The following is a 20,236-nucleotide window of genomic DNA, read 5'->3' as shown; positions in this document are numbered from 1 at the left end:
GGTTTCACTCCTGTATGTTCCAGTCCAGTGGGGCCACTCCAGTGTGTCCAGTCCAGTGGGCCCCACTCCAGTGCGCACCAGTCCGGTGCGTTCCAGTTCCGAGGGTTCCGGTGTACAACTCCAGTCCGGAGTTCCGGTCCAGTCTTTTCTCTTTTCTACCTGGAGGGTGATTTTGCCTTAAGGACTCACAAACCCCGCGCTCCCGGGGAAGAAGCCTGAAGGTATGCCAAGGTCCTCGAGAGCGCGGCGAGCGCGTGAGGCGCGACACCTTCGTTCCCTCTCAGTGTCCCGCCTTCCTGTGACATAGTTTCCTGTTTCCGCGAGGGCGGGACATTGAGAGGGAACGAAAGGAAAGGGGGGTGGGGCTGTAGGGAAGCTAAGGGCGGGCAGGTGGGGCTGGGGTGCTGGAACTCGACAGGGGCTTAAAAGGAGTGTCACAGGTGGCAGGAACGGAAAGCAGGGCTAGGGAGCTAAGGGCGGGTAGGTAAGCCTAGGGGAAAAAAGCACTGGTTCTACGTATAATCCCTACACTTATGGTTTCAGTTTTGTAACTTATATTGTCTTTGCTTGTCTGTCTCCTGCCTGCTTAAATTTCTTGGCTCTGGCTATCCACTGATACTCAGCATCACTAACCAGGCAGTGTCTCTGAATATTGACACTAACCAGCCATACTGCTCCCTCACATTGGAATTTCCTCCCTCTCTCCCTCCAATCCAAGCGTTCACTCCCTAGATTCAAAATGGCATTTAAGACACTTTTGTTCACTCGAACTTTAACTCTGAGCCGGAAGTGTTGCACAGAGCCTCTTCTGTGTTTTTTTTTCTTGTTTCTTCTGGATTCTTTTCTCCAGCCTCAGTGGCGTACCAAGGGGGGGGGGGGGGCGGTGGTCCTCCCCGGGTGCACGCCACTGGGGGGTGCCGCAGCGCACGCCTGCTCCTCCGAGTTCGCTAAACTTTGTTCGTTCGCTGCAGCTCCCTCTGCCCCAGAACAGGTTACTTCCTGTTCCGGGGCAGAGGGAGCTGCAGCGAACGAAAGCGAACTCGGAGCAGGCACGCGCCGCGGCACCCCCCAGCGGCGTGCACCCGGGGGGGGGTGTCATTTTGCCGGAGGGGGGGGGAGGTGTCATCTAGCGAGGGGAGGGGCACACTGCACCCGGGGGGGGGGGGGGGGGCGCATCGGCGCTCCGCCCCGGGTGCCATCCAGGCCAGGAATGCCACTGTCTAGCCTTCTTTCCTCACCTATGATCACCCTAACTATTTGTATTTTGGTGTTCTGTTTCTTTCTTCTACTTGCTTAATGTATTTTGTAAATCACCTTGTTTGCCAGGTGGTATTATCAAGTCACATAAACAAACATTTTGGAACTGGGCTACAGATGGGCATCATTGGGGGGCAGAATCATGGAGGAGCTGGTAGTTATTTGGTGCTGGTAATTCTCAATACCTGCATAGCTAACTGGGTATACAGGACCACAGAAAAAGCAGTCCTAATTCTACCCGCTTAGCTATGTGAGTGCTGGCCTTAAATATCAGCTGGCACCAAACATAACTTCTAAGTAGCCAATCCAATTTTTACCCCATTTCCAACCTCCTCAGTCCCTCCACGCTCATCAGCAAACCTTTCCCCGTTCCAATTGCCCCGTGGCCCCTTGCTCCTCATCCAATCAGCTGCCCCTTTCTAATCCCTTCACCTCACCAAGGTTCCAATCTCCTCTCTGATCCCTGAACCTACGTCAATATATGAAGCCTCACCCACAACCCAACACTCACCCATCCCCACATCCCCTAGACCTCTCCATCATCACAGACTTACCCTGGAGAGATCTCTGGTATCCAGCAGGACAGGGCTGCAATGTCCCCTTTCAGCTCCAGCTATCCACATCTGTACCCCTAGTTGTAGGCCTCTGGTACTACCGCTAGGGGGTGCCATTTTTGATAGCCAGAAACGAGGAGAAGAAAAGGCACCACTCCAGCTCTGTCGCACTAGACAGCAGAGATCTCCCTTGGGGAGGTGCAGGGCTGAAAAGAGGTGATGGAGTGGGTTTTGGATTGTGGGCGGAGCTTCATGTATCGACATGGATCAGGGACTATTCATGGGGGGGGGGGGGGGGGGGGGGACTCGCATAAGTCAGGGCGGCACACTTTTGGCCGTTCATGATCTCGTATTCAGTGCCAGTACCCAGACATGGCCCAGCTCTGAATAACCAGGGCCTAATTTAGCCTATGGCCACCAGCAGAATATTGATCAGATGATTCTTTCTAGTTCCAAGTAGAGTTAAAATTACAATAACAGCTCTCAGACAGTGTGGAAGAGAGCTATCTGATATCACTAGAAATGGAAACAGCAGGCATGTCCTATACTCTCCCAGGAACAACTCGCAAGCCTGAGAGAGCTGTAAGGAAAGGAACTCTATCCCACCTGCACTTACCTTCATGGACACCCAAAAATGCTCACTGGCCCACTTCAGGGGCACTCAAAAGTGCTTACCAGTTGTAAGATATCCTCATCCTTAGGCATGATGGAGAGTTCCAAAGCATCCTCACTGTAAACAAAACAAAACCAAAAATGATAAAGTTGACTGGGCCAAGACTTGCTTCTGGAGGAATCTGTTCTAAACACCTTTGTATAGTCACTCAAACTAAAAGATAATTTGAATTTAGATTGTGGAACTAAAGGTGAGTTACATTTATGTTCAGTATATATTTCTCTGTTCCAGGTGGCTTATAGTCAGGATTTAGATTAGTTTACTAACTAGTTTTCCCACGCCACAGCAATTTAATGATACCTGTCCTGGAAAAGGGCAGATAACTAGCATCACACACATTGTTAAAACAGGCTTGCATATATTTATTACTCAGATATGCAAATATGGAGGGCAATTTTAGACGCCATTCGGTTTCAGTGCCAAAACCAACTTAAAAAGCTGTTTTTGGCAAGTTTCTGTTTCTGCAAGAAAGCTTTCCGCAGGGTATCGGTTATGGCCAAAACTGGTCTCTTGTTTACGGTGGTTCCCACAACCCCTCCCCACCCCCTGGTCCCAGAAGAGGAGCTCACCTCTGGCAGCAAAAAAAAAAAAAAGCAGCTCACTGGCTCTGGCAGCAAAAGGAGCAGCAGCAGCTCAACTCCAGTAGCAAAAACTCATCTCCAGCATCAAAAAAAAAAAAGTGTGTAACGTCTGCTGCTTGAACGCATTAGTGACAGCAGTCACTAAGGTGACAACCACCCTGTAGAAAGGGATACTAGTACTGAAGGATATGCGGGATCACAAGCTTCAGTTCTTGCTGAAGCAGTACTTTTGAGATGTCAACTTCTGTCTGAAGACCCATATATCAAGGTTGGAAGCAGACATATCTTACATGGCAAGTGTTCTATATCACTCTAGCCAGTACTGTAGAAAAATGCATCCTTTTCAAATTACTTACACTTACTTTCAAAGCACATAAGATTGGACTACTAGACTATCTACTTTTACCATTCCATATTCCCCTACGCGACTGCTCTGCACTATAAATCATCACTGTCTCGTTCTTCCAAACCCAAAACAAGTTCAGTTAGCATCAACCCGCCATTGTGCCACTTCCAGGCACCTTTTCAGTGGAATTCTCTCCAGAATCATCTTTCAAAAAAAATTCAAGAAAATCTTAAAAACCTGGCTATTTGAGAAGCCATTTAATTTAATGGAATCAAATGGGGTTGAGAGTTTGCTGTACCATCTCCAAGGTTTGCTCCTGTTCCCTCAGCTATCCCTTACCTCCCCTTTTATATTTGCCTATTGCTGTCTACCTGTGAGCTTGTATACTCTGTCCTATCTACACACTTTAGTTCATTTCAATTTTTCTTTTTTGTTGCTATTTTACTCTGTAAACTGTCCAGATCTGTGAGTTAGCTTGAGCAGTATAGTAAGTTATTTAATAAACTATAAACGACTATGGCAGTATCTAACTTAGCTAGGTAGGCTCATGTGACTATGAAACTGGGCTGTGAATACAGCCTCAAAACCCAGCTTGGCAGGCTTTGTTTTAGGGTCAAGATGATTTTTGGACAGGACTTAAAGAAGACAGTGGAATATTTGGGGGAAAGCACATCCTTAGAGACTGGCTTATCCTCTGCAAAGAGCACTTCCTGCTCATTGCCAGGAAGAACTCTCGAACTGCATACTCCCACACTGCTACAGCACCCTGCACACTGGGAGCACCATTTAGCATTCTCCGGAGGCATCTTCATTAAGCTACAGCAGTACTCGGAGATGCAATCAACTGAAATTTTCCCTTCCCTGTTTTGCACCAAAAAGCCACCATCGCAGCTGACTCACGATGCCTCGACTTTTAAGTGAGGTGAAAACAGCAGTGCAGTACCAGCTTGCCTGCCTCACTCCCCAAACCTGTCTCTTCTCCTCACAGCTGCACCATCCCTGGCACAAACTCGACCTCTCTGGAGATAGCCAAAGGACCCTAACTAATGGTGATCTCAATATTGAGCTGATCCCCTCGGAAGGAGTAAGGAACTGCAGCAGGGATTGAAGCCCTCCTCTTGCCACCGAGGCTGTACAATGGCTCTGGCAGAGCAGTCTCTTCTTAAAGTCTGGGGCAAGAAAGGAACAATGTTTTCTTCTTAAGCCAGAAATATATAAGGAAATTGGGGAGAGGCACAAGGGAGGCAAGGGAGAAGTAAAGTTCTAAACCCAGTAAGATCTGTCTGGGAAGGGAAGGGACCTGAACCCCTCTAAGTATTCTGTACACAATCAAATTCCAGCTGGACTTTGGATTCCCTCTGACTTTCCCTGCTCAACTGGGTAAGAAGTTCTCCGACTGGGTCCAGCAGCACTCTACTACTACTACTATTTAACATTTCTAAAGCGCTACTAGGGTTACGCAGCGCTGTACAGTTAACAAAGAAGGACAGCCCCTGCTCAAAGGAGCTTACAATCTAATGGACAACATGTGAAGTCAGCTTACAATCTAATGGACAGTATGTGCGGACAGACAAATTGGGGCAGTCTAGATTCCTGGGTAGAGTTGAAATGGTTAGGTGCCGAAGGTGACATTGAAGAGATGGGCTTTGAGCAAGGATTTAAAGATGGGCAGGGAGGGAGCTTGGCGTATGGGCTGAGGAAGTTTATTCCAAGCATAGGGAGAGGCAAGGCAGAAAGGGCAGAGCCTGGAGTTGGCGATGGTGGAGAAGGGGACAGAGAGGAGGGATTTGTCCTGTGAGCGGAGGTTTCGGGTAGGAGCGTACGGGGAGATAAGGGTAGAGAGGTAGTGGGGGGCAGCAGACTGAGTGCATTTATAGGTTAGTAGGAGAAGCTTGAATTCTATGCGGTACCTCATCGGAAGCCAGTGAAGTGACTTGAGGAGAGGGGTGATATGAGTATATCGGTCTAGGCGGAAGATAAGATGCACAGCAGAGTTCTGAACGGATTGAAGGGGGGGATAGATGGCTAAGTGGGAGGCCAGTGAGGAGTAGGTTGCAGTAGTCAAGGCGAGAGGTAACGAGAGCGTGGACGAGAGTTCGGGTGGTGTGCTCAGAGAGGAAAGGGTGAATTTTGCTGATGTTATAGAGAAAGAAGCGACAGGTCTTGGCTATCTGCTGGATATGTGCAGAGAAGGAGAAGGAGGAGTTGAAGATGACTCCGAGGTTGCGGGCAGATGAGACTGGGAGGATGAGGGTGCCATTTACTGAGATAGAGAGCGGAGGGAGGGGAGAGGTGGGTTTGGGTGGAAAGACAATAAGCTCTGTCTTGGACATGTTCAGTTTCAGGTGGCGGTTGGATATCCATGCAGCAATGTCAGATAAGCAGGCCGATACTTTGGCTTGGGTTTCCGCAGTGATGTCTGGTGTGGAGAGATAAAGCTGGGTGTCGTCAGCGTAGAGATGATACTGGAAGCCATGGGATGAAATCTAGCAGCACTCTCACCAGACCAGTCCTCTGCAGCATGAAATGCAAGTCACCATCGGCTGGAGACAGAATACTGGCATGCTGGAGCTGCACAGAGCCTCTTAAACGGCAGAGTTCTCAATTCACACATCTGGGCTTGGACTGGTGCATGAAAGGACACAATTTTGCAATTTCCATATGTTAAGTGGAGCCACTTCCACATGTAGCTGTCCCATTTTACAACTTCCCCATGTAAGAGCTGCCAAATAACTAGTAAGATCACATTCTTTTTTTGTTTTTGATGGAAGGCAAAAACAAAACAGGGGATTTAGGAGAATTACTCTCTTAATCCCTGGCCAAAATAAGCACTTTTTAGAAATCTGTTTGTGCCCCTGAGCTGGCATAAAACCCAAACAAGAAAGTTTTTCTCCACAACATGTATTCCCTTTGTAAAATGGGAAATATGTGTATAGATTTTTGTCTCACCCAAATCATGCCCCTACCACACCCTTTCAAAATCTCTGCGTGATGTGGATCTCCACATGTAAACAGTGGCTTTCTGAAATCATCATTTACAAGTGAATTAATGCTGCTATTTATACATGGAGATGCTTCTAAAATAAGCATCTATATGTCTTTATAAAATACTAGCACAAATCCTACAGAAATCCTGCCTAGATTGAAGGAGCTGACTTTATGCTAGCTCAAGAACAAGTTTAAAAGAGCATGTGTACTATACACATATGAATGTACATTGTAACTCCACCCACACTCTCTCTGAACATGCCTACTATACAACTTCATGCCAGCTTCTATCACATGTATTTTTAGGAATAACCCAATGTTGTAAGAGCCCATTTATCTGTGTTACATGCAAAAACAGTTTATAAAATTATCCTCTATGTATGGTCCCATCTAGTTTAACAGATCCATGCAGGTTACACCCCTCTATGATCTGTTTAAAGTGATATGGCAATTTGTGTTTTGCTTCAATTCCATCCTCTTTCGATATAGTCATCCTTTCTGTTTATCCCATGCATTTTTAAATTCTGTCACTTTTCTTTGACCCCGTCACCTCCACCGGGATGATATTTCCAAGCATCCTTCTCCTAGGTCCTCAATTACAATATGTAACTTTACCCGATATGTGGGTAAAGTTATGCACATACAGCCTATACAGGCATAACGTTTTACTTTACTGTACATGGGACTTGTAGCCCGCAAATAAAATAGTTCAATGCAGTTAACAATAGTTAAAGAATGAACCAACTTAAACTATGTGGAGGAGTTCCCGGAGGCAGGGTTGGGGAGGAATTCACAATTATGCACATAGTATTTTTTTTTAAATGCATGTATTCTTACTGTACACTGCCTTGAGTGAATTCCTTCAAAAAGGCGGTAAATAAATCCTAATAAATAAATAAATAAATATGCATAGAACCACCAAGAAAATTTCTACATAGTAAGAAGGAGGTGCATAAATTCCATGGGGCAACTTTTAAAATCTGAACGTGCAGATTTTCTTTTTCAAAATATGCCTACACCATACAGGAAAACTTATGCATGCATACATCTAGAAAATTAGCTCCTAAAAGTTCAGTATAATCATGTCATCACAAGCATGAAATTACACTAATTTATATGAGACAAATACTAAAGGTATTTACTGCATGTATAGACTGCTGAAGGAAAACAATTCAGCACATATCCACACCACTGTAAGAATTCCTACCTTTACTGAATCCCTCCTACTCACCTGTTCTGTATCAGAGCTATGACCTGGGAGTAGGTCTTACCAACAATGCTCTCTCCATTTACTTTCACTAGTCGGTCCCCTGTCAACACAAGAACAGATGTAATCAGAAGGACAGCACAGGCCAAGGACCTCTATTCAACAGCCCTTATTGCCCCATATGCATCTTCTGCCAGTCTGCATGTCCCCAAGGGCTCTTAATTCCCTTAACCTGGAATAACACAATTGAGGCATATTTTCAAAGCAAAGCACTTAGCCTTCCAAAGTTCCATAGAAACCTATGGAACTTTGGAAGGCTAAGGGCTTTGAAAATATGCCTCATTGACACCTTGAATTCTTCCTTCTGGAGTCAGGGACAGAAGTTGGCATCAATCTTATTGTCTACAGTAACTTTTATTAAAGGATACAGGGTCATGTTATCACACACCAGGACAATTCAACAAAGGTAGAGCTGCCTTCTAATTTTACCATCCCACTATCTGCCTACAGGAAGGAACCAGAGAACTGCATGGGAATGAACACTGCGGGAATCCTGTGGAATCTGAAGGATTCCCGCTGGGATGGAAGAAGTTACAATGGGATTCTAGCGAGGATAGAAGTTACCATGGGATTCTAGCGGAGATGGAAGAAGTTACCATGGGATTCTCGCAGGAGTGTGGTCAAAATCTCTGGCAACTCCAGAATGGAATGCACTGCAAGAGGCAATTAGAGCACCAGAATGAGGCTTAGAATGTCCATAGAGGCAGCTGGAACACTCAATGGATGAATAAGAACATAAGAATAGCCATACTGGATCAGACCAATGGTCCATCTAGCCCAGTATCCAGCTTCCACCAGTGGCCAATCCAGGTCACAAATACCTGACAGAATCCCAAATAGCAGCAAGATTCATACTACTGATCCCAAGGACAAGCAATGGCTTTCCCCATATCTATCTTAATAGCAAATTATGTACTTTTCCTCCAGGGATTTGTTCAAACCTTTTTTAAAACCCAGATATACTAACTGCTGATAACACATCCTCTGGCAACAAGTTCCAGAGCTTAACTATTTGATGAGTGAAATTTTTTTTCCTCCTGTTCCTTTTAAAAGTACTACCACGTAACTTCCATGGGTGTTGAAAGAGTAAAAACAAATCGATTTATGTTCTACACCACTCAGTATTTTGTAGATCTCTATCATATCCCCCTCAGCCACCTCTTTTCCATGAAGAGTCCTAACTTCTATAGCCTTTCCTAATACGAGAGGAGTTCCATCCTCTTAATCATTTTGGTCGCTCTTCTTTAAACCTTTTCTAATTCACAATACTCAAGGTGTGGTCGCACCATGGAGCGATACAGAGGCTTTATAATATTCTGTGTCTTATTTTCTATCCTTTTCCTAATAATTCCTAGCATTCTGTTTGCATTTTTGGTCACCGCCCCCAAACTGGGCAGAAAATTTCAGCACATTGTCCACAATGACACCTAGATCTTTTTCTTAGGTGCTGACTCCTAACTCATAGTTCCCATTTCCAGTTCATTAATAAATATTTTGAACAGCACCGATTCCAGTACAGACCCCTGGGGCACGCCACTATTTACCCTCCTCCACTGAGATCATAAGAATAGCCATGATGGGTCAGACCAATGGTCTATCTAGCCCAGTATCCAGCTTCCAGCAATGGCCCAATCCAGGTCACAAGTACCTGGCAGAAACCCAATTAGTAGCAACATTCCATGTTACCAATCCCGGGGCAAGAAGTGGCTTCCCCATGTCCATCTCAATAACAGACTTTTCCTCAAGGAAATTGTTCAAACCATTTTTAAACCCAGATACACTAACCACTGTTACCACATCCTCTGGCAATGAGTTCCAGAAATTAACTATTCTTTGAGTGAAAAAATATTGCCTCCTATTTGTTTTAAAAGTATTTCCATGTAATTTCATTGCATGTTCCCTGGTCTTTGTACTTTTTGAAAGAGTGAAAAATCGATTCACTTCTACCCGTTCCACTCCACTCAGGATTTTGTAGACCTCAATCATATCCCCCTCAGCCATCTCTTTTCCAAGCTGAAGAGGTCTAACCGCTTTAGCCTTTCCTCATATGGGAGGCGTTCCAACCCCTTTATCATTTTGGTCGCTCTTCTTTGAGCCTTTTCTAATTCCACTATATCTTTTTTGATATATGGCAACCAGAAGTAAATTGGCAATTGAACCCTACCCTCTTTTTTCTATCCATCAACCAATTCCTAATCTACATTCCTAATCCACAACAGAACATTGCCTCCTATCCCATGGGTTTTTAATTTTCTCAGGAATCTCTCGTAAAACTTTATCAAATGCTTTCTGAAAATCTAGATACATTACATTAACCAGCTCAACTTTATCCACAAAAAAATGAAGCAAATTGGTGAGGCAAGACTTCCCTTGGCTGAATCCATGTTGACTCTGTCTCATTAAACCATGTTTATCTATGTATTCTTTATAATAGTTTCCACTATTTTGCACGGAACCAACATCAGGCTTACTGTCTGTAATTTCCCAGATCATCCCAGATCCCTTTTTAAAAATAGGTGTTGCATTGGCCACCCTCCAATCTTCAGGAGCTATGGACGATTTTAAAGACAGATTGCAGATCAATAACAGCAGATCTGCAATTTCATGTTTGAGATCATAGTTAATGAATATCATCCAAAAAAAACCACAGGAGGCTGTTGGGGTTGGCTGCCATGAAGTAAATAATAGCGTCAACTCCTGCAGTTACGGGTGGGGATGGAGGAGATTGACTAGGGGATGGAATGGATCTTAGCAGATATGGGTGAACATAAGAATAGCCATACTGGGTCATACCAATAGTCCATCTAGCCCAGTATCCTGTTTCCAACAGTGGCCAAGCAGAAACCCAGATGGGTTAGATTCCACTGGGGATAGTTGAAATTTCTGTTCCCATGCAACTCTCTAGAAGGAACCCAAAAACAGTAGGCAAAAGAAGGTGAGGGAGAGACTGACACCATCAGACAGAGAAACACTGAGTGACAGAGCATACCAATAATCAAATATACTGATGAATAAAGTGAGAGGCAGAAAGCAAAGAGAGGTCAGTATTCAGTGGCACAGCTTAACATTTAGGGCTCCTTTTACTAAGGTGTGCTAATAGATTTAGCACGCGCTAATGAATTAGTGTGCATTAAGTGCCATGCAGCTCATTTTATTCCTATGGGCTTCTTAGCATTTAGCGTGCGCTAAATCTGTTAGCGTATCTTAGTAAAAGGAGCCCTTAACTTTTAAACACATAACTGACTATTTGATGATATGTGTATCTTCAGCTGCAGATATCTGTTTAAGTGGCACTCTGAAAATTCACATACAACTTTAAGCATTCAGTTATATATGTAAAAGCTACACTGCTACTTGACCATCAGCATTTAGATGTATAATTTATATGTTCCACAGCTGAATTTCACTGCTGAACATATAAGTTTATAACCTGCCCTAAGACCCCTCTGCCACTATCACTCCCCTTTTTGAAACACATAACTGGCCATTTTACAAATAAAATGGCCATCGTTTTACATAGAAGAAGGCTGCCAACTGGAACCAGATTCATAGGACAGGGTTGATCCAATCCTGGTTTACCCTCAGTGCATGCTGGGACTTGTAGTCTTGCTTTTCTTAGGGAACAGCTTCAATACAAAACCACGTGGAAACCCAAGAAACCTATCCAGATTCTCTAAGTTATACTGTTAATCTTTCCACTTAAATATTGTAATATACCATTTGCTATTTTTTGTTTTATTTTGTCCAAAAGAGAGGAAAAAAGCCTTAGCAGTGAAAGGCTTATGCTGTGAAAATTAGGCAATGTCCATTCCACTCAGTTGCATTAACATGAGTACCACAGCTGCCTACTGACTTGGACTAATCATTGGCAAAAACCTCCCGATTAATTTTTCAATTTCTTCTTGTACTCAATTCTCTCTTCCTTCACCATACTTGCAGCAAACATGTGAATTTCAAATGCTTAATTACCAATGTCCAAAAGCACAGCAAAAAAAACAAAAAGACAGCACTTAACTTTTAATGTGGAGTGGAGGAGTAGCTTAGTGGTTAGTGCAGTGGACTTTGATCCTGGGGAACTGAGTTCAATTCCCACTGCAGCTCCTTGTGGCTCTGGGCAAGTCACTTAACCCTCCACTGCCCCTGGTACAAAATAAGTACCTGTATATATGTAAACCGCTTTGAATGTAGTTGCAAAATACCACAGAAAGGCGGTATATCAAGTCCCATTTCCCTTCCCTTTGTCTCTAACCCGATCCCAACACCTGTTTCACCAATGCAGACTTCTTCAGGGGAAACTGTAGGTCTAAGGGGTCGTCTTGTCGTCAATTGCTTGATTGGTGGAACTGTTCACAGTTTTTTGATTTTGGCAAAAAGTTTTCTTAGGGAATGTGATATCGATATCAGAACTACAAGTCCCTGAATGCAATGGGATAAAAACACAGGAATGGATCAACCTTGTCCTGTGAATCTAGATCCAGTTGGCAGCCTTAACATACATCCACCAGCAATTTCTTTTTTAAGCAGTACTTGTGAGGTTACACTGTGACCATCTGCATAAGTGCATTTGAATAAACAGACCTCTTATGTGTCTTCGTTTCCCCGTCAATCCCATCACTGACCTGGTCATATCTGTTTCTCTTTCCTAACACTCTTCAAGACTGCCTTACAAATACAGCCCTAAAGAAATACTGATTCTGCCCTCCCATCTCACCTGTGCAGAGTCCAGCTAGATGTGCAGGACCACCTTCCTTCACATTCTTAACAAAAATAGTATCCATGGGCTCTAAGTGACTGCATGGAGACTGGACAGCTGAAGGAAGCATTAAGCAGAATGAGAGAACAATCAGCCACAGGGACATTTATCTTTGCAGTAAGATTCACAGTTACACTCACATTGTACTCATATATACAGCAAATGTTATGTGTACCTGGCATAACATCCACCACTAAACTGTATCAAATCAAGAATGTAACACCTATACCTGCAGGACAAGCACATGTACATACACACACACATATATGACCAACAAAAGGCGGCATCACACACACACAGGTGGTGACAGATTGACCAACAAAAGGTGGAGTCACATACAAACATTATATATATATATATATATATATATATATATATATATATATATATATATATACATACACACACATACTAGTAAAACATGCCCGAACCCCCCCCCCCCCCATCCACCCCTTCGGCGTTGTGAAGCCACTGACCGCCATTGTTCCGGAGCTCGTCAACGCATGCCACCTTCATCTCCCGAGTCCTTGTTGGTTGTAAAGCCACTGACGTCATTGCTCTGCCCTCGACGTCATCACATTTGACGCGAGGGCGGGGCCCAGACACAGCGATTTCGGTGGCTTCACTACCACGAACCCTTCGAACCCGAAGGAAGTGCCCACAGGTACTGACAGTGACGTCAGTGTCCTCAGAATGTTGAGGGTGAGTTTTATTATATAGGATATACACACACACACAAACACACAGATGGTGACTGACAAGAGAGGGTGTCATACACATGCACGCAACTGCAGACAGGCACACCAACTGATGACAGATGGAGTCACTCACCCATGAACGGGTGGGCGAGAGACTTGAAGAATGAGTAAAAGAACAGAATGAGTCCGAGGTTTTACCTGTCTGATTCCTATTGTCCTTTTCCTCCTCCTGTAAAAACAAATTTGCATTACCAGCTGTGTTAATGAGTAAAAATAAATGCATATCATGGGTAAACATATATGCCCATATAAGCCATCCATAGTTCCATACACATACTGCCTTGTATTTTCAAGTCACTTCTGATTGGTTCAAAGATCACCACATGAATGAAACGCCTCATTAACACCTTTTTCCCCCAAAATCTATTTTATTGGTTTTATAAAGAAACCAAAAACATTTATAACAAACCATCATTACCAAGTTAAATTTTTCTGACAAAGTACTTCTTGCATACACTTTATAGAATAGTATCAGTTACGGCATTTAGGCATAGACATGGTGCTGGCGTGTAAATGCTGACTTACATGCTTAACCGCCGTTAAAGAATTCACACTTAGCGCACAAGTTTGGTGCCTAACTTAGGTGACTTTTCTTGAATTAACCTCATAGTGCCCAAAGATTTGAGTTAGGCACCAGCAGTGGAGGAGTAGCCTAATGGGTAGTGCAGTGGGCTGAGAACCTGGGGAATTGGGTACGATTCCCACTGCAGCTCATTATGACCATGGGCAAATCACTTAACCCTCCATGGCCCCAGGTACAAACTTAGGGGCCCTTTTTCTAAAAGGGTTGGCGGGTGGCAATGGGCTTCCCACTTGCCAATCTGGAACTACCACCGGGCTACTGCAGGAGCTCAGCTGTAGTTCCCACCCCCCAGCATGCGCCATTAACAGTGCTACAAAAATATTTTCTATTTTTGTAGTGCCAGTGCCCGGTTAGCAAGTGAGCCCTTACCGCCACCTCAATGGGTGGTAGTAAGTGCTCCTTCCCGAAATGGCCGTGCAATAAATGGTTCACTTAGTGCACGGGCATTTTCTTGTTGACAAAAACACCAGCCTTTTACTCGCTGCGGTAAAAGGGGGTCTCAGCACATGTTAAAAACATACTGATGCTAACGAAGGCCCCCCTTTTACCACAGCTTAGTAAAAGGACCCCTTAGACTCTGAGCCCACTAGGGACAGAAAAGTACCTGCATATATGTAAACCGCTTTGGCTGTACCCACAGAAAGGCGGTATATCAAATCACTAACCCTTGACATTTTCTTTAACAGTACATTGCATCAATGAAGATTATGAAAAATGAACTGTATAGCCCAACATTGCACCCGTCTTAATTGCTTTATTCAAGGAAATGATTCTCCAAAGCAAGTTAGAAAAATGAGAGTGTCATCACCATATAATGATACCGAATGCTGTTCTTAACTGACCATTATACCAAATATACTTTTAGCTTGTCAAATTTCAGTGGCTAGTGGCTCTATGTCTACGGCAAAAAGAATAGGTGACAAAAGGCACCTTGTCTTCTACCATGATATAAAGATAAATTTTGGGGATGCCAACTATTAACTAAAACTGAAGCACTGGGATTCATACACATAGCTCTTATCCAGTACATAAAATTTTGAACAAAATCAAAATGCTGTTAACAAAAACAGTCATTCAATTTTGTCAAAAGCTTTTCAGCCTCTAAAGATAACTCACTAACACAACAGTGGCAAAGCTGAGCAAAGTGTCGGGAGATTAATCAGTCTAATGCATTGTCAGAACCATGGCAATCTTTGATAAAATCTGTTTGGTCATGGTGTATAATAGTATGAATAAAGTCATCTACACTGGTACACAAAATCTTTGCAAACATTTTAAAATCTCTCTCTTTACTATACACAGGTCTATAATTAGCACATAGTAGAGAGTCTCTTTCTTGTTTTGGTATAAGAGAAACAGATACCTCACAGAAAGATTTAGGAAGAATAACTTTTTTAAAAATATTGTTAAATATTTCTACTATAGGTGCGATTTGATATATTGCTTGGTAAAATTTTATCAGAAGGAAATGTGAACCTGCTGTTTTACTGTGCTTCAGGTTCTTAAATACTCACTGTACGTGAATGTAACTCACCTTGAGCTACTACTGAAACAAGTGTGAGCAAAATCCAAATAAATAAATAGTGTTATGTACTTTCTCAGTGGCATAGCCACCAGGCCCACCCATAGAGACCAACCAAATTTCGGTTTTGGTTGTGGTGTCAAAACTAGCCTTAAATTCTTTTTCTGCCTGGTTTCGGCCTTGGCCAAAAGGTTATGGCCATGATTTCAATTTCAGTCAAAACTACCAATGTGTTTTCAGTGAAAGCTGAAAATTTGTGTTTTGTCCTGTTTGTCTCCCTCACTCTCCTCCAAACAGGAGTTGCCTCCCCCCCCCCCCCCCCCCCCAAGCCTGTCTTACAATTCCTGGCTGTCTAGGGGTGTAGGCAGGGCAGGAGTGATCCCTAGTTGCTCTTGTCCATGCTGGCTCTGCTCTCAAAATGGCTGCCATGATCTCTAGAGACAATCTCACATGACTGCCGCAAAAGATCATGGCAACCGTTTTGAGAGTAGAGCTGTCATGGGCAAGGGTGACTGGGGTTCACTCCTGCCCTGAATATATCATTACACCACTAGTGACTGTAAGACAGTCTGGGGTGGGGGGGGGGGGGGGGAGGCTACTCTTTGCATTCTTTTTTGTGCAATTGCAAGTAATGCGGTTATAATCTTGCATAGTAGTTTATATAGTAAATAGAGTAATCCAAATAAATGCATTTGATACAAAAGTTTAGAAGGAATATAAGTCTGTAAATTTGGGATGATAAGCTCCTTAGGAATTAGCCTCTCTATGGTGATATGACATCAGCTGTCACTCCAATAGTGGCACAAACTCAGCCATTGTAAAAGCACTATGGCTTTTAGTTCATTTTCATTAACTGAGGTCCATGTGTGCAGAGGCTATTTTGCTTGAAGGTAAAATATGGTCTTTTATTATTTAAATTATTATACATATTCTGCCTTGGATACTATTTAGGTGATTCTAAAGAATTTCCAGGCTCTGTTGGGTATGATGAAAACGCAGCATTTTAATCAAACTTGTGGGGTGCAGAACTAGATTCTATGAGAAAGGAACCTGCAGCAATTATTTTCAAGTACAAGTACTGGTCAGCTTATAATGTTAGCTGGGAAATATTAGTGAAATGAAGTTTAGATATTAGAAAATTGAGAAATGTATTGCTCTTGATTTGTAACTTTTCAGAACGTATAGTGCTCATATTCAGTGACATCAATGTGCTTTTTCATTCTGGATTGTGCATCAGGCTGGTATATTATCCGCAGAGTAGACCAGTGTCTGGACTCCTTTACTCTGTTTTAGTAAGAATCTATATCATGCTTGTCCTTAATCAGTTTTGTAACTGAACACAAAACGAGAAACTCTAAGTGCTACTTTCTCTTGTTAAGTCTGCACAGTGTGGATAAGCATAAAAAGCTGATTTTTTTTTTTTTTTTACATGTTCTCACAAAGTTTCTGTCTCAGAGTATATTTAACTACATCTGCACTGACTTGGGAACCTAAACATGCCAGACTTGAGAAAATCCTTATTAAAATAGCTCTCCCAGTTGTCACAGCCTGTGCTTGCAGTTCCTGGGACTGGAGGGTAATCTCCTGTGAGTTTAGCAGAGAGCTGCCAACTGCAAGTTCAGCAATCCTCAGTTGGCCTCATTGGTTCACATTCACACAACCAATCTTTAGTTTTCCAGATCAGTTTCAGCCAAAACCAGGCAATAAAGTTTTGGTAGGAGTTTCGGTTTTGGCAAAACTGTAAAAAGTAGCACTTAACTGGGCAGTGCTGCTGAATATCGGCACTAACCAGCCAGCTGTACTCTGGGCAGGAGCAGAGTGTTCTATGGGGTGGAGTCAGGGAGAAGGCGGCAGTTATGCAGATGCCCACATAGCTAAGTAGGCATACAATCCCCCTCCCTACCCATCTTCAAATCCTTGCTCAAAGCCCACCTCTTCAATGTTGCTTTCGGCACTTAACCTTTATAACCTTTCAGGAAATCTAGATTGCCCCAATTTGACTGCCCCTACTTGACTGACTGTACATTTGTCCTTTAGATTGTAAGCTCTTTGAACAGGGACTGTCCTTTTATGTTAAATTGTACAGCGCTGTGTAACCCTAGTAGCGCTTTAGAAATGTTAAGTAGTAGAAGTAGTAGTAGTAGTAGGACCGCACAAAAAAACAGTTCTAACTATACTGTATTGAACATTGGCTGGCACCCACATAGCTTTCGGGTAGTGGCCATGGACATGGTTGACCTCCCCTCCCTCCAGCCCCCCCCCAGATCCAACCTCCTCCCAACCCCCACCAACATGACCCAATCCCATCCCCCTATCACGACTGGTCCCCTCTCCTAGCAGCCCCCCTCCCAGCACCCACCACCTCCTGAAACCTCCTTGCCTACCCACCTGTAGGCCCCCCCTCCCACAGCCTACCTTATGCTCCCTGATGGTCTAGTGGGGTAGATCGGACAAAGGCAGACCTCACTCACTCCTGTCTTTACCAGCTCCAGCTATAAAATGGCTGCTGTGATCTCAAGCAGTAGTCTCATGGTACTAACGCTAGAGGTCAACCTTAAATATCTTATGTGTGTACATTTCCATTGAGAGCCAGATATTCAATGCCAGTGCCCAGACATGGCCCACCATTGAATATCCAAGGCTAATTTAGCAGGCAACAATCAGCATTTAAAAATATGCTGACCACCACCTGCTGAATATTGGCTGGCTAGTAGTTTATCTTTGAACTCATAAAAATGTCTTTAGGTCAAATTATAAGTAATATGCCATCAGAGCTTTCTAGGGCATTAAGCTTCCCTCTCACTGCTATTAAATCTTCAAAAAAATACACAAGCAAATATTTTTACAGTCTTCTAATTTTTATAAATATGGTTTGAGGGCAAGCACCTCTGCTTCCTTATTTGTTCTCAAAACTATTGAAAGAGAAATAATCTGGCCTCTCGGTACTGTTTCAACAGGCTAAAAGAATCAATATCTGGGGTACAATCAAATCTTAAATATTCTTGCCAAGCCATCATTAGTTGTTCAATAAAATTAGATTCACTAAGAAGCTGGCTGTCAAAGTTCCTCAGAGGAGTATCTCCTATTAAACTTTTTAAACCATAAGCAGATGGGCATGATCTGAGATTAGAATGGGTGCCATTTTATAAGAATGTAAAGCACCTAATAAATCAGCAGAGACAAACCAGTAGTCAACTAATACATATATCCAGTCCATACGTTATCTATGCCCTTGGCTTTCCAAACACCCCATGTAGAAGTCTCTAACATGTTTAAGTAAAGCTTTAGCATCTTGATTAATCACTATTTTATTATGGGATTTATCCACTGAGGAGAGACTGATATTAAAGTCTCTTAAGCAGATTGCTCCTTTGGCTATTGATTTTTAGCTGCTCCATTACTAAGAGGGTAAACATATAGACAGTGTAATGAGGTGATCCTGAAAAATTCCTGTCGCAATTGCTTATCATCCCTCTATTATAGTGTGAACAATTTGTATAGGACAATTTTTAGCAAGTACAAAGTCCTGGAAAGAAAATATGGAACTTCTATCCACACAGGTGTTATCTACAGACCTCCAGCACAAATGGAGTAGCTGGCCAGTGTTGGGTTCAGTTTGTCAGCTTTGGATCAATAAACTACTGCTCTGATCATCTTGAAGATTGTGGTTGGCTTTTTCCCTGTATTCACTTGAAGCTGGACAAGGACCTGATGGAAGACATTCATAAGCTTGGTATGAAAGGGGAGGTGCTACTGTTGGGAGATTTCAACGTACCTAAGTGGATCGAAACGTCCCGTCAGCAGAATCAGATAGAAGTAGCAAGATCGTGAACGCCTGCCAAACTGACTTGCTCAGACAAATGGCAAAAGAACCCATAAGGGAAGGGTCGACACTGGATCTAGTACTCACAAATGGAGAAAGTGTTTCCAGTGTCTGGTGGGGCCCCACCTGGGTAATAGTTATCATCAAATGGTTTAATGTAAGAGCAAAAGCAGAGTACAGACACACAAAAAGCACTGGATTTTGGTAAAATGGGGTAATATTTGAAGAAGGGGCTGATGGCAGGGGTAGGAATTGGAGAAGTGGAAGTGCAGTGGTCTAAGCTGAAAACTGCTATAAATATGGCAACTGATCTTTACACAAGGAAAGTGATCAAAAACAAGAGAAGCAGGAAGCCTATATGGTTCTACAAAGAAGTGGCTGAAAAAATAAGGGCAAAAGAGGTTTTGTTCAAGAAATACAGAAGAATGCAAAGAGAGGATCATGGAAAAGATTACCAGATTAAACTCAAAGCAGCAAAGAGGGAAATACGGCTAGTGAAAGCGTGGACAGAAGAAAAAATGGCTAAAGGTGTAAAGAGAGGTGACAAAATATTTTTTTACATATATTGGGGAAAGGAGAAAAAATAGATGCTGAAAATAGCTATGTGGAGAGCAATGAGGATAAAGCAAACGTGCTAAACAAACACTTCAGAAGTATTTATTTAGCATGGAAGTAAATTCTGGAGAAGGACCCTTGTTGGCTGCCAAGGATATCTGTGAATGGAGTGGATATAGCGCCATTTATTTATTTATTCAGAACATTTATACCCCGCTTTATACCACTTAAAGCAGCCTCAAAGTGGCTTACAATGAACTGAGGAAACATCAATATATATAAAAGGCGAGTGTCGTACTCACTCGCAAATGCACAGTAGAGACCTTCTCTGCCCCGCCCCCACGTCAATACGTGATGACGGGGGCGGAACAGAGAGGGTCTGTACTGCGCATTTCTGAGGGAGGGACACCGCCGTCTAACGCTCCCCCCACCCGAATCACCGCCGCCACCCACCTTCTACCCGGTCAGGCCCTCACTCCACTATTGAAACAGCGAGGGTCCGGGAACGCAGCACTGAGCTCTGCTCAGCTGCCGACATCGCCCTTCCTTCTTCTTCTCTGCCTCTGTCCCGCCCTC

At 43.4% G+C, this 20,236-nt stretch overlaps 1 protein-coding gene across 4 annotated transcripts in view; it reads right to left on the bottom strand.

Moving 5' to 3' along the window:
* ARHGAP23 (Rho GTPase activating protein 23) overlaps positions 1 to 20,236 on the bottom strand; it is a 192,751-nt gene that overhangs the window by 46,189 nt on the left and 126,326 nt on the right. For all 4 annotated transcript variants that reach the window (XM_030220800.1, XM_030220799.1, XM_030220797.1 and 1 more), the window contains 4 exons: positions 13,316 to 13,346; positions 12,378 to 12,476; positions 7,631 to 7,709; positions 2,487 to 2,541 (listed from right to left, as the gene is read on the bottom strand). In XM_030220800.1, the coding sequence (XP_030076660.1) occupies positions 2,487 to 2,541; positions 7,631 to 7,709; positions 12,378 to 12,476; positions 13,316 to 13,346 (264 nt within the window). The remainder of the gene's footprint in view (positions 1 to 2,486; positions 2,542 to 7,630; positions 7,710 to 12,377; positions 12,477 to 13,315; positions 13,347 to 20,236) is intronic.

The sequence above is a fragment of the Microcaecilia unicolor genome, chromosome 12, assembly GCF_901765095.1.
Source record: "Microcaecilia unicolor chromosome 12, aMicUni1.1, whole genome shotgun sequence".
NCBI lineage: Eukaryota > Metazoa > Chordata > Amphibia > Gymnophiona > Siphonopidae > Microcaecilia > Microcaecilia unicolor.
This window is presented reverse-complemented; position numbering and strand designations above follow the sequence as displayed.